The sequence below is a fragment of the Canis lupus genome, chromosome 11 (assembly GCF_003254725.2).
Source record: "Canis lupus dingo isolate Sandy chromosome 11, ASM325472v2, whole genome shotgun sequence".
Lineage (NCBI taxonomy): Eukaryota > Metazoa > Chordata > Mammalia > Carnivora > Canidae > Canis > Canis lupus.
Genome location: NC_064253.1, coordinates 64,686,025 through 64,708,106, shown reverse-complemented (window position 1 = coordinate 64,708,106; position 22,082 = coordinate 64,686,025). Strand labels below are relative to the sequence as shown.

General features: G+C 51.3%; 2 protein-coding genes across 12 annotated transcripts in view; one reads left to right on the top strand and one right to left on the bottom strand.

Moving 5' to 3' along the window:
- Nucleotides 1–252: 252 nt before the first annotated feature.
- Nucleotides 253–8,174, top strand: C11H9orf152 (chromosome 11 C9orf152 homolog). The gene is made up of 2 exons (XM_025432613.3): nt 253–474; nt 3,143–8,174. Exons 1-2 carry the CDS (start codon nt 288–290, stop codon nt 3,667–3,669), a joined length of 714 nt encoding a protein of 237 aa, XP_025288398.1. The 5' UTR covers nt 253–287; the 3' UTR covers nt 3,670–8,174.
- A 9,639-nt stretch (nt 8,175–17,813) lies between these two features.
- Nucleotides 17,814–22,082, bottom strand: part of PALM2AKAP2 (PALM2 and AKAP2 fusion) — a 460,195-nt gene continuing 455,926 nt past the window's right edge. For all 11 annotated transcript variants that reach the window (XM_049116365.1, XM_025432731.3, XM_025432733.3 and 8 more), the window contains one exon: nt 17,814–21,874. In XM_049116365.1, coding sequence (XP_048972322.1) covers nt 21,776–21,874 — 99 coding nt within the window. In that variant the 3' untranslated portion in view covers nt 17,814–21,775. The remainder of the gene's footprint in view (nt 21,875–22,082) is intronic.

Below are 22,082 nucleotides of genomic sequence, written 5' to 3'. Positions count from 1 at the left end.
GCTCCCCCCTCCTCGCTCCCCACTCCCCCTTCTTGCTCCCCCCTCCTCGCTCCCCCCTCCTCACTGCCCCCTCCTCGCTCCCCACTCCCCCTTCTTGCTCCCCCCTCCTCGCTCCCCCCCTCCTCCTCGCTCCCCCTCCTCACTCCCCCTCCTCTCTCCCCCATCGCTCCCCCCTCCTCGCTCCCCGCTCCCCGCCCTCCTCGCTCCCCACCCCCTCCTCGCTCCCCCCTCCCCCTGGCTCCCCCCTCGCGCCCCGCCCATCCCTGTTTGCTCTGCTCCCGGATCCCATGCAGGGGCTGCCCTGCCTCTGCCCGGCCCTGCCGCACTGCTGGCAGCGGGGGCCCTGCTCCATGGCCGAGGGCTCGGGCACGCAGGCCCCGGGGAGAGAGCCCCCGCTCGGCGTCCAGGGCCTGCGAGCCCAGTACTTGCGGAGGCAGCAGAGGGCCCAGGCCCAGCTGGTGGTGCTCCCGAAAGGTAGGAAGGTAGGGCGTAGGGCCGGGCAGGTGCTGGGGGCAGGAGTGGGGGGCGGGGGAGCTGCAGCCGGGGAGGCCTTTGAGGGGGGTCAGAGCCGGAGCAAGGAGGCCTGCGTCCGGGCAGCTCCTGCCAACCTGGCCAGCTGCCGGCTGCACCTGACCGCTGCTCCCCCGTTCTCACCTGGCTGGCCTGTTCTTCCTGGTGCATGGTGCCTTGGGCCCCTGCTGGGCAGGTGGAGCCATGGGAGCTCTTCCTGGTTGGGTCTCACCTCCTGCAAAGCTGGAGAAACGGACCTCTGGAGAGAGCCGACGTGGCGTTCCCGAGACCCTGGGCAAGGGCCTCGGGAGCCCGAGGCTCAGGGACTCAGGAGGCACCTTGGCTCAGGGCGTGCTGGTCACAGTCTCAGACAACTTCCCAGGAGGCTTGAGCCGCAGAAGCCTCGGAGGGAGGAGGCCTCTTCCCTCTGGGAACTCCGGCTTCATTCCTGGAGGAAGGTAGCGCTGCGGTTCCCGTTCTGTCCCAGCCCTTCCCTCTACCGGAGGAATGAATGGGTCAAGGGAGGGGGGAAGGCCAAGGCTGGGCCCGAGGGTCTCTGTGGCTCTTCTACACTTCAGGACTCATTGGGTGGCCTGCCCTGCACTAGGCCAGCTGGGATGGGATGAGGGGCCAGAGGGACATCCATCCGGGACAGGAAATGTGTGGCCTTTTGAGACAAAAGTGGCACCACCCGGCTGAAGGTGCCCGGCTCCCGTCACATGTGCTGCTGCCAACCAGGGGGCTCTGTATGAACTGAACCGGCACCGCCCGGTGGCCCCCATCTCTGCAGGGGGTACACTGAAATGTTCTTGAAGCCCTGGTTCATCCTCAGAGGTGTTTAGTCATTCCGTCACTCAGCACACACTTATTAAACCACTACCAAATGGAAGTACCAGGCTTGCCAGACCCAGCGTTGGGACTCACAAACCCATGTAATGTGCACATCCCAAAGACAGTCAGGCTTGACATGTCCCACAGAATTCCTTCCCCCCCCCCCCCCGGCCCATCCCTCCCCTCTGGCCCCTTCTCCCACCCACTGGGCGCCCTCCTCCCCTCACTAGCGTCCTGGGAGCAGCGAGGGCAGGTTAGTGCCAGAGGGCTGGTCAGGCACTGCTTTGGTCAGGGAAGACTTGGGGCCCCCAGGCCAGGTCGGCCACTCAGCAGGATCTGTGTTGGGGGCAGGGTCTGAGTGTGCCTCCCACTTAGTCTTTCCCCTCGTCCTCTGTGGACCCCAGGCTGGGAATGACAGCTAGGGAGGCTCCTCTCTGCATCCAAGGCCTGCTTGTCCCCCTTGGCATAGTGGAGAAGATACTAGTTCCTAGATTGTCCCGTCACATCCCCTCCTCCTCTGTTCTCAAACGGACACAGAACGTTTTGGCTCCTTGTAAAGGTTTCCACGTTTGCCATGCTGAGAACCGTGGGGCAGTCCTACAGCGGGAACAAATTTCCAGTCGTTCCCCTCTTTGCAGAGACATGGCTGCACCTGCCCCCACTCCCTTAGCCTCCCAGACCTGGTGATCAGGGGGGTTCCCTCTACCTGGACCTCTCCACCCCTGCCTGCACTTTGTCCTGTCCAGGGCCTCCTGCAGTGACAAGTGCCTTGTGCAGTGACAAATGGCCGGGATGCTCAAGAGCACTCCACTGACAAGTCCGAGGCAACTCCAGGCTGGTCACAGACCTTCTCTCTTTGGAACACCTTTGGGTCATTCCCACAACCCTCTCTGCCACCAGGGGTTGACAATAAAGTGTCAGGTGCCACGAGGTGGTAAAAATAGATCCTTGAGAAAGAAGACAGGCATCACCTCACCTCTGCAGCCAGTTCAGAGAAGCAGGAGGTGATGCGTGTTCCCAGAACAGTGTCCGTGGGATGGGAGGAGCCCCCAGCCCTCCAAGGAGCTGCTTCCAAATACAGCTCCTCCCTCCTCCACCTTGGGTAGTAAACCCATTCTTGGAATCCCAGAACGCAAAACCCCATAAGTTAAGAGTAATCTTTTCCACTGGCGAGCGCGTGTGCATCTGCACCATTGTCTCAGCCTGAACGCTCGTTCCCTGGCTCTACCTTGGGTTCACTCCTTCACTGCAGTGGAGACCCGGAGTCTGCTATTAAACTCTGTTCTGCTTGGGTTTTTCTTTATTTTTTTTGGGGGGGGGGAGCTTCTTTATAGCATTGGTTACCACCTGCTATTTTATTATGATATATTCGCTTGCTTACTGTGGTTCCTGCCCGCTAGAGCATATCCACGAGGATGTGGCTGTTGCCTCAATGTTTACTGCCATTTCCCCCGAACCTAGAATAAATAATGCCTGGCACATAATAAATGCTCAATAAATACCTGTTGAATGAATGAATAATTGTGCGTGAGTCTGTGTGTGGGTGTGTGTATGTTAGAGAGAGAGATTGTATGGATGTGAATGTGTGGGCAAGGGAGGGGGTATACACGTGTGAGCACGCAAGTGGGATCATGTGTGACCCACGTACGTGTACACACACATGCAATGTGATGGTACCAGGCTTCCTTGACGTTTTGGGATAGCATTCCTTCAGCTCAAAAGCTCTGAGACACCCCCCCGCCCAATGAGAGGTGCCCACGTCCGTTCCAGTGGTGACCCTGCTTGTGACTTGCTTTGTCAGGAGGGTACACGCCCGCTCCTGCTGAGTCCATGGTCAGTCCTGTTTGGATTAACAAGGAGAGAAGACGTTCACTGTCCCTGGAGGAGATGGATCCTGAGGCAGAGGGGATGCGGGAGGAGGCTGACAGAGGCTGTCTTCAGGCTCTCGAGTCTCCGTGGAACACGCACCTAGAGATGTACCGCTGGGTACAGACCTTCCACCAGGAAACCGGCCTTCAGGTAAAACACAAGGCCAAGCTCATGGGGTCTGAGCAAAGGCTCCCTCAGGACGGAGACCCAGGCTTGTTTGAAGACAATCAGATGACTCAGCAAGGGACTGCCATCCCCCGAACAGCCCGGCGAGAATGTCAGGTGGGCCGTGCCCAAACAAAGGCAGTGGGATCTGGCCTAAATGTAGGCATTCAGTGCCCTCCTTCCCTAAAGAACCCAGGCAGGTCTGGAAAAGCAGCTCACTATCCATTTCCCCAGAGGAAAACTCCTAGGATCTCTCAAACTGCCAGGAAGCTGGGCTTGTACGGCCCAGCCTGAAGCTCTCTGCTCAGCCAATGTCTCAGCGTTGAAAGCACCGGTGGCCTCATCAAAGAACCGGGAGACGGAGCCACAACTCGGACCTCTAGCTATGAGCCAAGACTGGACTAAGTTGCAGGGATTTTGAACTTCATGGTGGACATAGGGTCTCGCCCTTTAAAAAAGAAGAGCCTGCCTAGGCCAGATGGCCCATGGTCCAGGATGAAAGAGCGCTGTGTGATCAACATGGCCTTATTCTGCTTGTCTACGAAGACATCGCTACGGAGCCCTAGATGCCCACTCCTTGGGAAGGCCCAGTAGGACATCTTCTCCATCCCTAGAAATGGAAACTTTGAAACATGACACAGGCACCCTAGCCAATGGAATGCCTTAGCAGGGCCCCGGAATCAATGAGTGTTGGGCATTCTTGTTGCCAGTATCTTCTGATGATCTGGAGGTGAGCTCTGAGAATTGCCTTTTTCTGGTTACTGTGCCTGGAGGCCAGCTCACTGAGAAGGCGCTACATTCATTGGTAGTGACCATATTATTTCAGCTGAGCCTCCCAAACTGTGGTCACTCAGGGTTTAAAAAAAACACCCTACTATTTTGTGTGTTTAAGGGCGTTCGGGAAGGGTGGCCATCTCTTCCCTCTCACCGAGACTGCACGTTCCAATGTCACCACAGGTGTATTTCCTTCTCTCTTTCCCTCTGTTCCTCCCTCCCTCCCTTGCTTCCTTCCATCCATCCCATTTGTCTCTTTTCTTACTCTCCCTGCCTTTCTCTCTCCTACTTGCTCTCTCCTAATTAAGTCTTATAAACACTGCTGGTCATTGAAGATAAATAGTAAGAGGAGCCTAAGTAGGAAACCAAAAAAAAAAAAAAAAGAAAGAAAGAAAGAAAAGAAAAAGAAAAAGAAAAAGCTTGGAAAATATGTCTTCCCCACAAACGCTTTCCTTTTCAGCCAAATTTGAAGCATCCAGATCTTTCCCTGGGGTATTTTAAACTTAGGACAAAGTGAAGCAGGTGTTACTTGGATAATGGGAAGAAAGCAGGGCTTTCCTGGTTAATGTGTGACTTTATTAACAATATTTAAACACACCGAAGGTGCCTTTCCCTCACCTCAGATAATATCTCTGTAAAGTTTCACTTGTGTTTCCCTCTTTTTCCCCAGTGGTGATCCAGTCTTGCCCATCTACACCCAGGGTTGTTAACGAGGTGTGTCGTTACCTGGCAAAAATACGAATGTGCCTGCTTCTTGGATCACCCAGAAACTCACTCCAATTTGGGGATTTGTTGCAATTCCTTTTGCAAAAAATAAGAGCCACTGGGGGGAAAAAATACACAAGAGCACAAGAGCCACTGTTAATTTTTTTCTAGTCTAATGAAAAAGGACATTTTCTGAAAAGCCCTTGTCCTTTGCTCCGTTTTAAAGAGGATCGCCAAAAAAAATAAATAAATAAAATAAATAAAAAAAAATAAAAATAAATAAAAATAAAGAGGATCGCCATACATAACCCCTTTTTCTACAACGTATCAATTGGGACAGACTATGTTTTGCTGCAGAAACAAACCCTCAGATCTCACAACAGGTGCTTTTCTTCACTCCTGAAAGGTCCATGTGCATTTGGGCAAACTTCCCAAGACAGCTCTCCTGCAAGCGCTGCCAGCAGTTCGGCCTCATGCCACCTGGAAGACCAATGCTGGTTTCCCTAAACGCTGTAGCAGGAGAAGAAAGTGCACTACTAGTCCTGGACTGGCTTTCAAACCTCTTGTACTTACGTTTCATTGCCCCAAGGAAGTTCTGTGGTCCTCTCTTCCCATCAAGGGTATGCAATCATCCCATGTGCCTGGAAGGAGAGCAGGAATAGGAAAGCCCAGGTGAGCAGCACTAAGGCTAGCACGGGTGGATAGGGGCCAGGTTAGAGGACAGTAGGAGATTCCATCCTGAATACAATAAACAGCCAGTAAGAGATCGACATGTGAGACTAAAATTATTTAATTTGCCTTTTAACCAGATTACTCTGGTTGTTCTATGGAGAAAGGGTTGAGGGTCACAGTAAGAGGCAACACCAGGGAGAAAATGGCCAAGTACAGTGGGAAAGATGCTGTTAGTTCAAGCTAGAGGAGGAGCCGCAGAGATGGGGGCGGGTGGGGGGGAGTGGATACACCGGATACGAATTTTGGAGCTAGAGTCATTAGGATTTAAGGAAGGAAGATTCAGTTTGAGGGATCCTGAGTTTGAGACGTTCGTGAGATACGCAAAGGAAGATACCAAATGGGCCGGTGGATGAATGGGACCAAAGTTCTGGGCTGGACACGAATTTAAGTGGCGCGAGTGTGCAGAGGTACTGGAAAGGACGAGGCAAGGCGAGCTCACCCGTGTAGGGTGCGGAGAGAGGACGGGGTCTGGAATGAGTCCTGAAAATGCAGTTTACTTAGTTGAAAGAACTCTAAGGATCTTTCCAATCCTTCTTTAGGAGAAGCAGGAAAGGAGGAGGAGGGACGGTGAAGGACCCTGACCGGGGAGTAAAGGAGAGCCAGGGCGGTGGGGTGTCACAGACTTTAAGAGGCAAGACATGGGACAGGTCACTTCCCTGACCGCACCCCTCGCACTCATCCCTTTTCTAGATCCATATTCCACAATCTGAAGTTGTTTTTTCTTGAGCATGGGTTTACAAGGCCAGAGCCCTGGGCCACCTGGGTGGCTCAGCAGTTGAGCCTCTGCCTTCGGCTCAAGGCATGACCCCGGGTCTGGGGATCGAGCCCCCACACTGGGCTCACAGCGAGGAGCCTGCTTCTCCCTCTGCCTGTGTCTCTGCCTCAATCTCTCTCTCTCTCTCTGTGTCTCTCATGAATAAATAAATAAAGTCTAAAAACAAAATACTCTTGATTTCAGCTCAGGTCATGACCACAGGGTTGTGAGATCGAGTCCTGCATCTGGCTTCATGCTCTGTAGGGAGTCTGCTTAAGATTCTCCCTCTCCCTCTCCCACTGCCCCTCTCCTCTCTAAAAACTAAATACATAAAGATAAGTAAATAAAAAGCCAGAGTCCAAGAGGCTATGCCCGAGGAGGAAAACATTTTAGCCAAGAACAGGCCAGGTCAGTGTCGTCAAGTTCAGGTCAGAGCCAACCGCCTGCCATCAAGGCCGACCGGACAGGGTGGCGTCTGTGCCCCAGAGGCCTGGCCTTCCCTGGGACTGAGCTGCTCTCATGCTGAGGGTGGGGCTGAGGATCAGGTGTTCCTACCAAAGCCTGAAGGGACACAGGGCACGGGCAGGGCTGGTTTGGAATCTTCCCTCTTCCCACCAGGGTGCTCCTGCCAAGAGCATTAGGCCAGCACCCTCCCCTCCGCCTCCCAATCACACTCACACTTCCATCAAGCCCTAGGCTGGCACACCTGCTCGGGCGCAGCTTAGTGTGGGACCCCCTGCACCTCTGATCCTCTCTCTCCCGTGCTGGGCAGGACTAGGGCTACCCTCTTCTCGAGCGCTCTCCACTGTGCTAGCAGAGGAAGAAGCTTCTGGAAACCAGAGACCAGCCAGCTCACGTCATCGTGAGTCCCACAGCAGGTCTCCCAGCCTTCCGACCACAGCGAGGACCCCCCACCCCACCCCGACGTGGCTGCTGGTATGGGCGTCAGTCCTCTCAGCACTGCCACTGGGAGACGTGACCTTGGCTGAGTGGCTGAGCTCTCTGAGCCACACGCGTCCTAGTTGGAACAGGAGGGGTCAGCAGCCCCCTAGGTCTTCATGGCAATTCCACCACATGCCCGCCAGGGGGCAGTCACTTCAAGCTGGTTCCCTAACTTCATCCCAGGTCTTACCTCACACTCCAGTTAGACCCACCGACCTCCCTCCCTGCCCCAGCAGGCCTGGCAGCAAACACTTTTAAGACCAGGGTTGGTTGGGGTGGGGGTGGGGGGACATGGTGTCCTTGTTCACACAACCCTCTCTCGTTCCATGGGTACAGTCTTTTGGCATCAGGGTGGAAGGCGCAGAGTGAGCACAGATGGCTCCTTATGGGATTGGCTGTGGTGCCTTTTGGGGCTCTCTTCCCTTGGCTGTCTACAGTGGCCCGGCTCAAGGTCTGTGGGCTTGGGTGGACGGCTGGTGGCCCCACAGGCTCCTGCAGGTGAGGGGACTCCCTCCCACCCCCTATGCATCAGGTCCACCTCACTTTCCCGGGTGGCTGGGTCTTGTCTACTCTCTGCTGGTGCACCTGGGGCCTGTGCCATTCCCGCACCCGTGTCCCACCACCACCTCTGCAACAGGAGGTGGCCTGTTTAAGCAAACCAAATCCAAGCCTGGAGTGCCTCTAGGTCACAAAATTGCAACCTAAGGACAACCGGTCACACATAACCAACTAGGCCTTGGGCTGTAGCCAATCAATAGCTTCCTCACTTCGCTTCCCTGTCTGCCGTATCAAAGTCTCTCCCTGAGCTCTTGATGGGGTTCCCCTAATCACTTGTAGTTTGGGGCTAACTGGATGTCAATAGATTTTTGCTCAAATAAACTCTTTCAGTGTTTGCTGTGCCTCAGTTTATCTCTTAACACTACTGTGTTGCATTACTTCCTTCTAATTCCTTCCCTCAATTTATTCTGTATCATCATAGCTGGGGAATCCTCTTGAAATATTTTTGACTTAAAAAAAAAAAAAAAAAGAGGGGAAAGCCTGGGTGGCTCAGTGGTTGAGCACTTGCCTTTGGTCCAGGGTGTGATCCTGGAGTACCAGGATCAAGTCCCACGTCAGGCTCCTTGCATGGAGCCTGCTTCTCCCTCTGCCTGTGTCTCTGCCTCTCTCTCTCTCTCTCTCTCTCTGTGTGTGTGTGTGTTTCTCATAAATAAATAAAAATCTTTAAAAAAATAAAAATAATTTTTTTAAAAAAGGAAATATTTTTGACTTGATAACTGTCAGTGGGGAAATTGGTGCTTCTCCTGGGAGTCCAGAGAGAACCCTGTGTCTTTTTCTAAATACTGCTTCTTAAAACTTAACCCTGCCCCAGCCTTTGAGACATTGGTTACCACACTTTGCTCGAACATTCCTTCAGATCTCTTCCTTATTATTTAGGAAGACCCAACTGACCCACCATCAACATTTTCCATCTGCACATCAGTTCCTGAAGTGTTCTTTTTTATTTTTTATTGCTGTGATTACGTTTCCCCCACAGCTAATGAACAAATATGCTTCCTGGAAACAGTGTTCAAGGGACTGAATCTCTCATTTTATTTCTTGGCTCTGGGTTTGTGGCAGTTACGTTAGGATTTCCCCTTCACTTCTGTCCAGAAAGACAATCCATGCACTATGTATTATTAAGCCTTTTATCTCCCCTTTGTCTGTTCATTGATAATTGACCACCTGGCTGTTTTAATCCACCCCCTGAATTCCCCAAATCCGGGATCATAACCAAGGCTGGGCAGCGTGCCAACCCCCCAGCCTTGGCCAAGAAATGGAAGAAGGAAGGGGAAAGGTGCTGGTGGCAAACAGTGCATCGTCTGCCAACCCAAACTCCAAGTGCTTTTTAAGCCTGAGCTAGCCCCTAGGATCAACAGGAGATCTAGGTCAGCAAATATTGTCCCAGGGTAAGAGCTGCCCCCCTTCACAGGAAGCGCAGTGCTCTCTTGGTTGGAGGGTCCTGAGACAGCCCGTCCCCGCTCCTGCACTAGCCGTGGATTCCTGCTCCTGCCCATCCTTCCACTTGCCAGATTCTCCCCACAAACCAGACCCTTGCTCACTCTTTTTAAGGTTCTGCCCACAGCACACAGGTGGCCACCCTCACAACCTGAGGACTAGGAGAGGTTGTCCCCCAAATCCCAAGCTCCTCTCTGCTGAGCTCTACCACATGCTGGCAAGATCCACGGGAAGACCCCGGACCAGCCAAGGACCATCACCAGTCCCCAAAGGGTGTGTGTGCAACGAGACTCCATACAAGTGCTCACGGTGGCAAACCCTGGTGAGCTGGCCCATGAGTGAGCCGTGGGTCCCCTTCGGCCCCTCCAGCATTAGGCGCTCACCTGGACTGGCTCAGTTCTCGGAGACCGTGCTTCCCAACCCTGACTGCACAAGAGAATCAAGAGGGGACTTGGAGAATATCCAACTAAATTACAGTCTCTGGACTAGGGCCAGAGCATTGATATTCCATATTTTTCTTTTTAACGAAGGCATAAAACATGTATAATGTGGGAAGGGCACTAATCTCCAGTGTGTCTTAAAGACATACATATTTATACATATAAATATATACTTATTTTCACATAGAGATACACACACACACACACACACACACACACACCATAGATCAAGATAAACATTTCCAGCATTCTGGAAAGTTCCCTTCAGCCTCTTTCCAGTAACCAACCATATTTTCCCATGGTCCTTTTTCCATTTTTGGCCTTTGGTGGCATTTGCTTTAATTTTTCTTTGTTAAATCCTCACCTCCTCTCTTTTTTTTTTTTTTTTTTTTTTTTTTTGTTAACAGATGATTGTCTAGACCAGCTGGTTTTGAGCAGGGGCACTTTTTGAAAGCTCCCCCTGATGATTCTAATATGTGGTCAGCAGTCAGACCCACTACCTTAGGACCCCATGGATTGCAAACCAGAGGCTCAAAGTTACTCAAGAGACAGAGGCTTCTCTGTGGGGCCAAGCACAGCACTTGTAAGAATCTTCATGTGCCTTCTCCTTTGGGTCCCACACTTCTTCTACTTGACTTCCTAAGGACAGGGAGCAGGGATGGGGGGCTGTTCTATTGCCCATGCTTATTGTATCAAGCCAGCTTTGTGCGTGGGAAGATCCTAACCCTACATCTGGGGCTCTCTAAAAAAGAAAGTTGACCAGAAGGATCATTGATCCTCCTACAAATATGCAGGCCCAACTGTATTCTGTTCTAGGGTAGAGTTATATGGGGAGAGAACACTATGGACTTCCTCTAGGGCCCACCCGGGTGTCCCTTCCATATATGAAACCAGAAACCTATTGGTCACTTCTTGCTACAGGGTTTTATAATTTCAGGATTCTTCTTGACATGAACTAGAAGCCATACACAGACAAGGATCAACTCAGCGATTATACTTAGAACACTTCTGGGCAAAGTTCTGGAACGGTTTGGGCAAAAAGCTCCCCAGAACACCCTCTGTGGTATTTCTCCAGGGAAGAGGAGTGTGGGCAAAGAGTTATTTTCAGAGTGTTGTTAGGACACTTAAAAAAACTTCAGAGTGATTAACTTTGGAGCGATCGGGGGCACCAGTGGTAGTGGTACCCCAGCCGATCACCTAGCTCCATGGTCTGCAGGCCAGCAGCATTAGCTTCACTGGGCACGTCAGAAATGAGGATAATCTGGCCCCACCCAGACCCACTGACCCAGAAACTCTGGGGATGAGGCCCAACAGTGTGTCTTAGCAGGTCCTCCAGGTGATTGCGGTGGAGTCTCATGGGTCACGATACAGGCTGTCCCCTGCCTTCATGTGTGATTGGTACACAGGTGTCGCATTTGCTAGGTTTCCTCCTACAGCTCTCTTTCAGCACAAAAAGACCCCTTCAGTGACCCAACACCTTGCACAGAGACACCGGAGACTTGCGTACTGGCTCTGGAGGGGACAGGGAAGAAAAATCACCCCTCAGGCCCCATAGGAAGGCAACAGAGCCTCTTCCCCCCCCTAAATGGTCAAAGCCCTACAGTTCCCCCCAAACCAGATACATGTCGTAAACCCAATTACCACGACTATGTGCTGTTACTGGGACAACTCTCCCCCCACCCAAACAACTCATGACCCCGTGGTTAAAGAACATCACCCATCTGTAGGGCCTGCAATTCAGAGAAGGCAGCTCAAGTGCAAGCAGCGGCCTGACCTAGAGACCCTGCAGAAGGCCCTATTAGGCCGCCGGCCCCGGAGGGAGACGCAGGTAGCATGACTTAGGGACGGCCGAGCACCGGCAGCTGGCTTTCATGGTGAGTGACTATCCTAGTGGCTCCCCCGTCCAGGCTGACCCTTGTCGTGAGGCCCCACGAAGCCTGCCAACCCTGCCTCCATGGTACGTGGGATCTGTGGGATGTGGGCGTTCGAGAGGCATCTCTGGCACAAGGAGGCAAACGTGATCTTTTGTGTTAAAAGACAAGGGAGATCCCGACTAGTCCAGAGGGCTTCCTGGTTCTACGTTCCTCTCATCTGTCCTTGTCTCTTCCTCCTACAGGTTGTGCTGTTGTAAGTCCAGAAAAGGGGGACGTCCGGGTGGCTCAGAGGTTGAGCCTCTGCCTTCGGCCCAGGGCGTGACCCCGGGGTCCTGGGATCGAGTCCTGCAGGGAGCCTGCTTCCCCCTCTGCCTGTGTCTCTGCCTCTCTCTCTATCTCATGAATAAATAAATAAAAATCTTTTTTTCAAAAAAGAAAAGTCCAGAAAAGGATAAACTAGATGTGGACTATGTACTGAGAGAGGATATGCAGCCCTAACCACATTTGCAACGGCCTGTTCCTTCAGGCTGCATGTGGGTTTTCCCTTGCCAGCTTCTGGGATGGCAGCAGAAGTTCTAGCAATAGTTTCCTGATCTCTAGAAGCCAGTCGACTGTCTGTCTTGATGCAGGCAAGCCCCAGCCACCGAGGACAGTGCGACACCCCTAAGCTTTCAGTAAAGGCCTTTACTGCGTTTTACCTCTTCCTAAAGCCGGACGGTCCCCTGACAACAGGTCCTGGGGGCGGTGGGGGAACAGGATGAAGAAGACGCCAACGTAACTAAATCTTCCCTCGGACCTTGAATAGCTCCCCTCGGACTGTGACATGAGAGACAAGTCACCCCTCTTCTTTCAGACCCTGAATTAATTACTGGGTCTCTTTGTTGCCAGCCTAGCTTTACCCCACCCCGTGCAGAAGCAGACACCTAGAATCGCAGTGATCCTGTAAAATGTGCGTGTGCACGTGAACAGTAGGGGCCGAGGAAAACCTGCCCCGGCCTAGAAGCTGCAGAGAAGCTGCAGAGAAGCTGGAGAAGCTGCAGAGAAGCTGGAGAAGCTCTGCGGCCCAGCAGAACAGTTGGCACGACTCGATATAGGCCCTTGTGACGAGTCAGAGGGCAGGCCGCATGCCTGGCTAGAAAAACCCAGAATTTTAGCACATGTTGGCTCTTAGTGACAGTGGTGGCCTCCAGCAGCCAGCCAGGGCCGCACCCATGGCCCCACCTTGGTGGACGCACCCAGCTTCCTGCTGGCGCTGGCCTGTGCTGCGGGCAGGCTCTGTGTCTGCGGGAAAGCCGGGCTGGGCCTGCACCAGGCCGGGAGGTGCACCTGCTGAGGCATCTGGGGGACGCCAGGGGACGTGGGGCAGGTGGGAGCCCAGGCCTGGCCGCCCGGGTCCGGATCCTCCTTGCACCCCCCGGCCCCCCGCCCCCCCCACCCCCCCCGCTCACGTCACCTGCACCAGGTCATTCAAACTCTCGGAGTGGGTTTCCTCCTTTGTAGGTCGGAGAGGATGCAGGCCCCTCGGAGAGGATGCAGGCCCCTCGGAGAGGATGCAGGCCCCTCGGGAAGCAACGCAGGGAAAGGGCCGCTCCCCCGCACGCAGGTGCCTGCTGCCATCTGGTGGCACAGGTCAGTTTTGCACCGAAATGGACGTGGAAGTAACGGGCCACGTTTGACCGCCCTGTGGGGTCGCACACGTGGTGGCTCCCACCGTGGCGTTTGGGGGTGTGGCCGTGGGCTCGATCTCGGAGGATCCCAGCCTCGGGGTGGGGGCGGGAAAGGTCCCGAGTCCCCGCCAAGGCTCTGGGCTGGGGATGCCGCTTTCACTTTGGAGGCCACTGCCACCCGGTGGCCGCACCTCGTACCTGCAGGCACAGGTGATCCCAGAAGCGAGGCTCCCCCTTTCCCTGGATCAGCGAAGCCCCGGAGCAGCCCTCCTGGTCCTCTAAGGAAGCGCCTCCCTCCGCGTCTCCTGGCCAGGTTCTCAGCACCTGTTGACCCTCCACTGAGGACTTCTGGAATAGTGTTGGCTTCTGCTAAACACCTTTTCCCTTGGATCTCTCGCTCTCTCTTGCCCAGAAGATGACCACAGTTATAAGGGTCCTACACTTAGAAGAAAACTTAAAAGCATGAGATAGTGCAGGAGCTGCACAGGAAGGCCTGTATGGACACAGGCCTCACTTTGGAGCTGCTTTGGACCCACATTCCCGACGCTAAGAGCCTCCCAATTCCAGTAGAAACCATCCCGGGTGTGGACACATGGCCTGACTTTGGAGCCGCTTTGGACTCACATTTGAGATGCTAAGAGCCCCCCCAGTTCCAGTGGAAACCTTCCCAACAACCCTGATCTTCCTTTGTCCTTATGCGCACAGGCTTTGACACACAGGCCCTCACCAAGTGCTTGCTGACTGAATGCACCTGCACCAGGCACTTCTAGTCATCCCCCACAGCAGCTCCAGAAGTCAGAAATCCAACCTAGAGTAAGCCCATGACCAAGAATTCCACGGAAAGAGTGGCGGGCCCCAAGTCTGAGGTCCCCCACATGGTGCCCAAGTTTTATCAGAGAGACACTGACACTAATGATGGAGATACTGTACGTCGCGGGCCATCGTCTGCCCCACGGGCTCTCCAGTGTCACCTCTGTGGTCCTCCCAGCGACCCCAGCATCCCCTCCTCTCCTTTCCCCTGCCCCAGACCCTGGCGACAGCAGTGGGTACAAGACCAAGCCGGGTGGTTTGGGCACCTGGGACTGAGCACGATCATCAGGAGCGATGGCCAAGTCCCGAGTCCCTGATTGTCACCTGCGGCCACTGGCTCCGAAGAGCCCCTCAGGGGATGGACGGCTCTGTTAGTGGGGCTGTGGCTCCAGACCCCTAGGTTACCCCTTGTGTTTTCTGATCACAGTAGTTTTGTTCTCCGCCAGTTATTAAATATTCAGGGATTTTGTGAACCAGCTGCTAAAAACGGTCTGCATCCTGCCATCAGCCGTCGTAGGACGATTCATACCACAGAAATCAGCAAACACAAAGGCAAACGGAATGACCATGGCTTCATCTCCCACAGATAACCCTGTGACGTGTTGGGGTTTTGTCCGTTTGGGGCTCTTTCTCAGCGTGCAGTGAGTAGGGGCTAGAACATGCCTCCCTTGTAGCTTTTGCATTCCTCAGTTTACCCAAAAGTTTTCAGAGCTGGGCCTGCTGTCAGCCAGAGGGTTGGAGGAGGCGAGCCGAGAGAATCAGAGGAGTAACCGAGGCCCCCCGAGCCTCCCCCCGCCCCACACTGCCCTCTGTCTCCTGGGACCCGCGAGATGGACCAGTTCAGGCCCTCAAGGCGTTTTACTCCTTTCCTTTGGAGTTTGCCCCCAAGCACTTTCTGGACAGAGTCAGATCATGAGGCCAACACAGTTCTCCACCAGACCAGTGATTCTCAACCTTGGCTGCAGGTTAGAAACACCTGGGGAGCTGCTAAAACGTGGCCACGTTCGGAGCCGTGTCTGAGCCCAGTTAAGACCGACTACACATCAGAGCATTGGGGGGGGGGGGGGGGGGCGGCCCAAGTGCCAGTATCTTAGAAACAAACACCCCTTGATGCTAGGTGCGGGGCAGCCAAGTTAGGAGCCACAGCACTGGACAGTGAGGCCCCAGACTTGCTGCCTATTAGTCTCCTGGGAGGCCTTTATTGGTCCTCATGCCTGGGGGGCCCGCCCAGCCCAATTGAATCCAAACTTGAAAGCTCTCCAGGTGATTCAGCTGGAGCCAGAATCGAGAAGAGCTGCTCTAGACCCAATAAGGATCAGGTCTTACTTTGTAGCTCGTCTCCAAATATGCAACCATGTTAATAAAAAATAAAAACAAAAATAACAACAGAAAACTAGGAAGGGGCACCTGAGTGGCTCAGTGGGTTAAGCATCTGCCTTCGGCTCAGGTCACGATCCCGGGGCCCTGGGATGGAGGCCTGCATCGGGCTCCCTGCTCAGAGGGGAGTCTGCTCCTCCCTCTCCCTCTGCACCCCCTGCCCCCCGCCTCTGCTCTCTCCCACTCTCTCAAACAAATAAAGTCTTAAAAAAAAAAAAAAAAAAAAAAGCACTAAAGTTACGGAATCTTGATGTTGCTATCACCCCACACGACCAAACTTCTTCCAAAGGTCAAATGAATCCCTTGCTCTTGACCCTGAAATCAGAGTCTGAACATACACAGATGGCACACTACACTCTCTTTACATTTTCTTCTTAATTGTAGGGTGGGGGACTCTCGAGAGTCGGAATGGAATCAAAGCTCTGCTTCGCCCAAGCCCACAAAGTGTTGAGGGGGTGTGCTGGGCAAACGCACAGAAGCCCCCAACAAATATTCAAGACAACCCAGCAGCACATGTGACTCTGCAGCGTATACATCATGCCTCAATTCTCCAGTTTTCAAACTAAGTGCCAGGCCCAGACCCTATTCATTACTCACTCCACATCGGTGATCCTCAGACTGAGGTTGCTGCAGCAGCAGCAGCAGCAGCAGCAGCTCCAGGGAACTAGTTTGAAAATTCTGGGGGGCTACATACACCAGACCCACCGAGTCAGCAGTCCGAGGCCCGAATCTGTATGTAACGAGCCCTCCAGGTGACAGAGATGCCTCCCCAGAGGCGCGTCGACGTTACCAGCTGAGGACACTGCAGGGTCGGAATGTGGTCTAAACGAGGGGGTGGAAAAAAACCAAGCAAGGGAAAGAGAGATTCGAGATTTTGCTTTCCTGGGGGGTATCCACACATCCATTCCAGTTGTATGGAGCCCACCACCTGTGAACTGAGAACAAAGCATCCAGATAATTCCCCCATCGAGGTTAACTGCCACTGAGAACACTAGATCATGGCAGGATTAAAAAATATATATATTATGCAAACTTTCTTCTTTCTCTGAAAGAAAACATCCGAATGCTTGGGCAGCATCTTGAGACTGCTAATGGGCCATATCCAGGGATTTTCTGAGGCCCTGTTCTTCGCCCTTCTGTCATCTTGTGCCTTTCAAACCTTTAAAAGTCTCCCCTTGGATGTCCCATTCATCTTCTGTGTTCCTAGCAGCCCAGTTCTGAATTTTGTGTGGGTTCTGCGTGGGGAGGGACACAGTTGCCGCACTCTTCTGTGGCATTGGAATCCCAGAATTCGAGTGAGCGATGCTCTCCAGTGACTTCATGGCCTCGTGTGTCCCACAAGGATGGGCTCTTGGATGCCAATGACTACAGGGGCGGGGAACCTGGGGTAGTGACGGTAGGTCTAGGTCACCGGGCAAAAGCCTGCACACCTGTCACCTACCCGATAGTGGTTTCATTGCCTCACCTTGGTTTTGGGGGAAGAGTGTCCTCAGTGGGCATCCCTGAAGACCCCTCCCACCCCGACTACCCCAGATCTGCACCCCGTTCTGAGTGCCCAGCCTTGTGTACCTGGATGCTCCCGGCTTTGCTCGGCACCCTCATGTTGTAGTGATGGATGCCAAGAGGACCAGAATCCAGAACTGACCACAGCTCCACTGCCCCAGAAGATTAGAAGCCCCATACGTTGGGGGAGATGGAGGAAGAGACACCCAAGGAAAAGGTGGGGTGGGGCGGGGGAGGAGCAGGAGACAGGGGGTCTGGGGCGCAGGTCATGGTGAGGGGTCAGATAGGGCAGAAAGCTGGCCACTGAGGCAGCAGTGAGGGAGTCGATGGGAGGGCAGGAGATAATTTGGGGAGGAAGCTCCCTGATTAACCTGCGATCTTCATATGCTCTTTAAAGTCCAAAATTCTCCATTCTTCAGAGGAGAGCCAAACACAGGCGCCGGGCCTGTAATAATAAAAACCAGAGCCCAAGAGCCCCATGCGAAGCTTGAGTTTCACCATTTGTCCTGCTGTTGGCCCAGCCACCCCTTTGACTTTGGGGTCTGCCTACCTCACCAGAGGCACCCGTATCACTTCTGGGGGGTCCTGTCAGAGAGGTTTCTAGGCTCTGGCCAGGCCAGTTGGATGCAGCATCACCAAAAGGGGCAAGGGTACAACCTGTTACAGGGATGCCCCACCAGCTAGTATTGCTTTGGGGTTTTCTTCTTGTTGTTGTTTTGCTTTGTTTTGTTTTGTTTTTGGTTCCAAATCTGCAAGAAGCAGATGCTGCCCACAGAAGCCAAAGCCAAGGACGCCTGCGTGTGTCACCATGTGGCAGATCCATCTTCCGGCCTCCCCCCACCCCCAGTCAAGCAAGTAGCCATCATTTATAAAAACACAGCGCACACTGGGTTTTAATGAGAAAATAACTGTATACTTGCATCGAATGCTTCACGATCACTATAAAACCAAAGCAGGATAATAACATTTAAGTGGTTAACATACACAGGAGAGCCAGATACAGAGTATAATTTTCAAACACAGTATTGCTACTTCCCTCCCCACCCTCCTCCTCGGAAAAAAAAAAAAAAAATGTCATTTGGGTAAAGGGCAACACAAAATCAAAATTGGCAGCTCACTCACTGAATGCTTAAAATTCAGGAAATTGGTTCTGTCACTAAAACTGGATATATTCACCATCTCTAAACACTTAGGCTATTTTTTTTCAATACATAGTTTAATTACATCCATTCTTTAATTGGAAAAAATGTTTGTCTTCAGAGACAAGAGTCAACACCGTTTTAGAGTTTCTTGTTACGCTTTATTACGTGTGTGTGTTGTGTATATATGTGGACACTGACCTATATACTGCTTATATGTCATTGTCTAGGGTGGGCAGCATGCAGAGGTGTAAAGAGGCAAGGAAATTGCATTGTGTCATCCAAGTAGAACACAGCCCAGCCTCCTACCACTGACAGACCCTGTTTCCATAATTTCTGGATGAGAAAGCCAAGGCATGTCAGTAGTTAATCAGCTCCCGAGGAAAGTGAACATCTATAAACACTGTGGGAAGGAACACTTTCAGGGAAGCTTTTAACATCTACAGAATCTAAACATTTGTTATAGTTGAGATTAACAAGCTTGCGTGCTATTTGGGGGCAGGGACGAGCATCAGAGGCCCATATTTTTTTTTTTTTTTTTTGCTTGGACAAGCCTCTTCCTCTTGATGAGATTAGGCAGGAATGACTCTCCTCCAAGGGGCCGGTTGCGTCTTCAGAAGGTTAAAGGGGCTCATTTGGGATCCCAGAGCCTAGCACGGTGCTATGTACAATGGCCAATGTTTTCTGAAGGAGTTAAAAAACTCAAGAGCTCAGAGAAAATCTGGCTCTTCCAAGGGAACTGTGATTTACACCTTAATAGGATCATAAGTGAGTGGAGCAAGGAAATAGCAGTCGTCAGAAGGCAGCAGAGGGAACGAGCAAACGCTGGAGATGTAGGGGCCGTAGTTAAGCAGCTTTGTGACTGTGAGAGGGTCACGGACACTCTGCATCTGTTGCCTTATCTGCACATGGAGCGCAGGCCAAGGGACTCGGCTCTAGGACTCTACGCAACGCCATTCATGCTTCTGGTTCAATCAACTGTGGTCAACGGCCAATGGGTCTGCCTCTAAAGCGATTCCATGAACTGTGTGGCCTCCTAAGCTTTCCCATCAGCTGCAGATTCTCCTTTCAAATGTAGGTTTAAGGTGGGTGAACACATGGCTTCCTTCAACACAGAATAAAAAAAGCTGTAGGTTGGTCCCGGGGGCAGGTGGGCCTGTTTCCTCTGGTGAAGGATGGTGTTGGTCTCTATCACGTCTAGCTCACTAGCAGGTGCAGAGTCGGTCCAGAAAACATGAAGCGGGTTTCATTTTTCGTGCCACTCATAAAACCACTCTGCTCTCTGGCCATCCTTGCTACCTGCCACTGTGCCCCTGAGCCACACAGGAGCTCCGGCCCCTTTGGTTTTCAAGTCCCGTGCCTGCCTGGCGTGGGAAGGCTGGAAATCCTCAGGCAAAGCAGCCTTCCTGGGTCCTCTCATTTCACCCATTAGGACTTCCCATCTAACACAGACCTCATTTTCCTGGGAGTGTCTGTCTCCATGCCAGCCTCCCTCACTTGCAAATGAATTCCTTGCAGCAGGGATCTTATTTGGTTTGCGTCCCCAGTGGCTAGCCTATATTGTTGAGTCTTCCTTCAGAATGTTCGGGATTCGGGAGAATAAACCATATGAAGATGGTGCCAACTACCCGTCTCTAGAGTTTGGCTTCAAATTGCAGGTTCCCTTGGCAGTTTTAAAGGATCCTTGTAAGTCATCAGACAGTAGCATTTTTACTCTATGCCCACTGCTTGTCTGTGAATAAACTTTCCCCCTAAAGTCAACACTAGTCTATTAAAAGAAGCGAAGATAATGTGCCTAAAATCTACATACAAACTGTTGTGGCATTGCTACTTGTCAGGATAACATATCAGAGCTTATGACATAACAACATAAAAACAAAAAGGAATTTTAGTGAGGTCTGGCTTAATTATTGCTTTTCTTTTTAAAAAAATCATAGTTTAAAAACAAATAGGAAAAAAAAAAAAAACGCTGGTCAGTTTTTTTTTTTTTTTTCTCATGGCCAGAATTAAAAAACTTTTCTCATCCAGAAATTCAGGGCACCCAATTATTGAATACCCTTATCATATTGCTTTAAATGACAGAAAGAGTAAAGCTGGCATCCTCTACAGTATACTAAGCTATGACTACAAAGCATGAGAATAAATATGGTACTTTTCTAAATGTCAAATTACAAAACCGCTCAAAACTTTGCAATTGTGACTCATGCAAATACCAGGTTAGGTCAATTTAATATTACAAATACTGCATCAGGTCGGTGCCTCTATATCCCTTTTCATAAAAAAGAAATTCTCACTCACTCCTGACGCTGGCAGACAGCTTTGGAGGAAATAACTGTACACCCTTGTCCCATGTTCATTCTGGAATTTTAATCCTTGTACACACATTTTACCCAAACACCCAAAGGCACGTGCGCATGCGCACACACGCACACACAAACACACACACACAAACACACACACACACACACCATCTTTAGGATTTGTAGCTGATTCCAAGCCTGCACTTATATTTCTATTCTATATTTTTCTATCATCCTGAAAAACGCTGGTCGCTCAGCAAAAATAATATCTCTTACTTCCTTATTTTCCTACTTTCTCCCTCTCTGTTTCTCTGTCTACCTTCATGACCTTTTCTTTAACGTGTCCTTTCTGATTGATCCAAAATAATCTATCACTCCTTCTACCAAGGTCCACTTTATAATATAAAATATAGTTATAAACACCTTTTTATTTTCTGTCCTCTGCCTCTCTAAGGCAGCGTTTGCCCTTTTTTTAATTATTGCCATTCTAAAAATACCCCTAACCATCTTGAGCCAAGCCATTGAATGTGTACAGATTTTATACATGGATATACTCCCCCCATCCCATCATAAAAATAGTTGTTGCCCGCTAAATATAGTTTTCATATGAAGAAACGTAACTGTGAAAATGTGTTCTCATAAACAGCAAATTAGTCAATACTAGAAGCAGACGAGATCCTAAAGCTAAAATAACCCATTTGGTTTGGCTTTCTCCCTCTTTCTCAACCCCCTCGTGTAGAATAGATTGTGTTTGCAACATGAAGAAACATTGTCTTAAAAATGTGGATTTTTATGTATTGCCCATCATTAATTGCTCCCAATTAAAAACAATTCAATGCAAGAAAAGTGGAATCATAAGTGCCTCTTCCAGGCAAATATAGAGCAACTTGCATTTCATTTTATGGCTGCTGGAGTAAACAGAGTTATCCCAACACCTCTGATGCTGTGAGTGAAGGTGGGAAACCGATGCAGGGAGTATCCAACGCCCTGTAGACTGCACCAGCGTGGGCTCTACTGCTCTAAATGGCCCTGTTACCAATGTTTGTCCTCATCACCCAGCGAGGCTGGTCATAGTTCTGCCTGTAGCAACCATGTTCACTTGCTTGTTACTGCTTTGTCCTTTTGGATCAACTGTGGATTGGTCCAAAATCCAGGTGATTCTTCGAGTCTCAAAAAAAAAAATCCTTTCTCTTTTGACTCCTGGGTGTTTACAGAGTTTGATGGGTGGGCTTCTTTTCATCGTTGGTCATTGCAGCTTCTGGTCTACGTAAGGATTGTGGAGTTTGTTCGCACTTTAATAAATATTCCATTAAAATGCTTCGATGTGTGGATTTCTTGGTTTCTTGGTAACCCAAGCACCAAAGAAGCTTCCGGTGGAAGGAAGTTTATTATTCATGGTCCTCTTCCTCCTGGTTGGCATAGATCCCTGCCTCCCAGCGCAAGGCCAATGCGCTCTTTCTTCGATTAACCCGTGTGGCCTCAAGGACCTGAAGAGAGAGGGAAGAAAATTAATCAGAGTTCATGGATGTTCTCTACGTACACAAACCAACTTCTCCGTGTCTTTCGTCCTTTCCCTCTCAACAGCATCTAAGAAACAGAAAGTAATAGTGTCTGGTATGGCCAGGAGGTAGAAGAGACATGGCAAATAAAGCAGGGAGGGAGGGTCTGGATATGCATTCATTCCGTAGCCAAATT

Excerpts from the sequence above, each read along its gene's own strand:
- C11H9orf152 (XM_025432613.3), top strand. The coding sequence starts at position 288 with ATGCAGGGGCTGCCCTGCCTCTGCCCGGCCCTGCCGCACTGCTGGCAG. Across the intron at positions 475-3,142 it reads GCTGGTGGTGCTCCCGAAAG|GAGGGTACACGCCCGCTCCT; the intron begins GTAGGAAGGTAG and ends TTGCTTTGTCAG.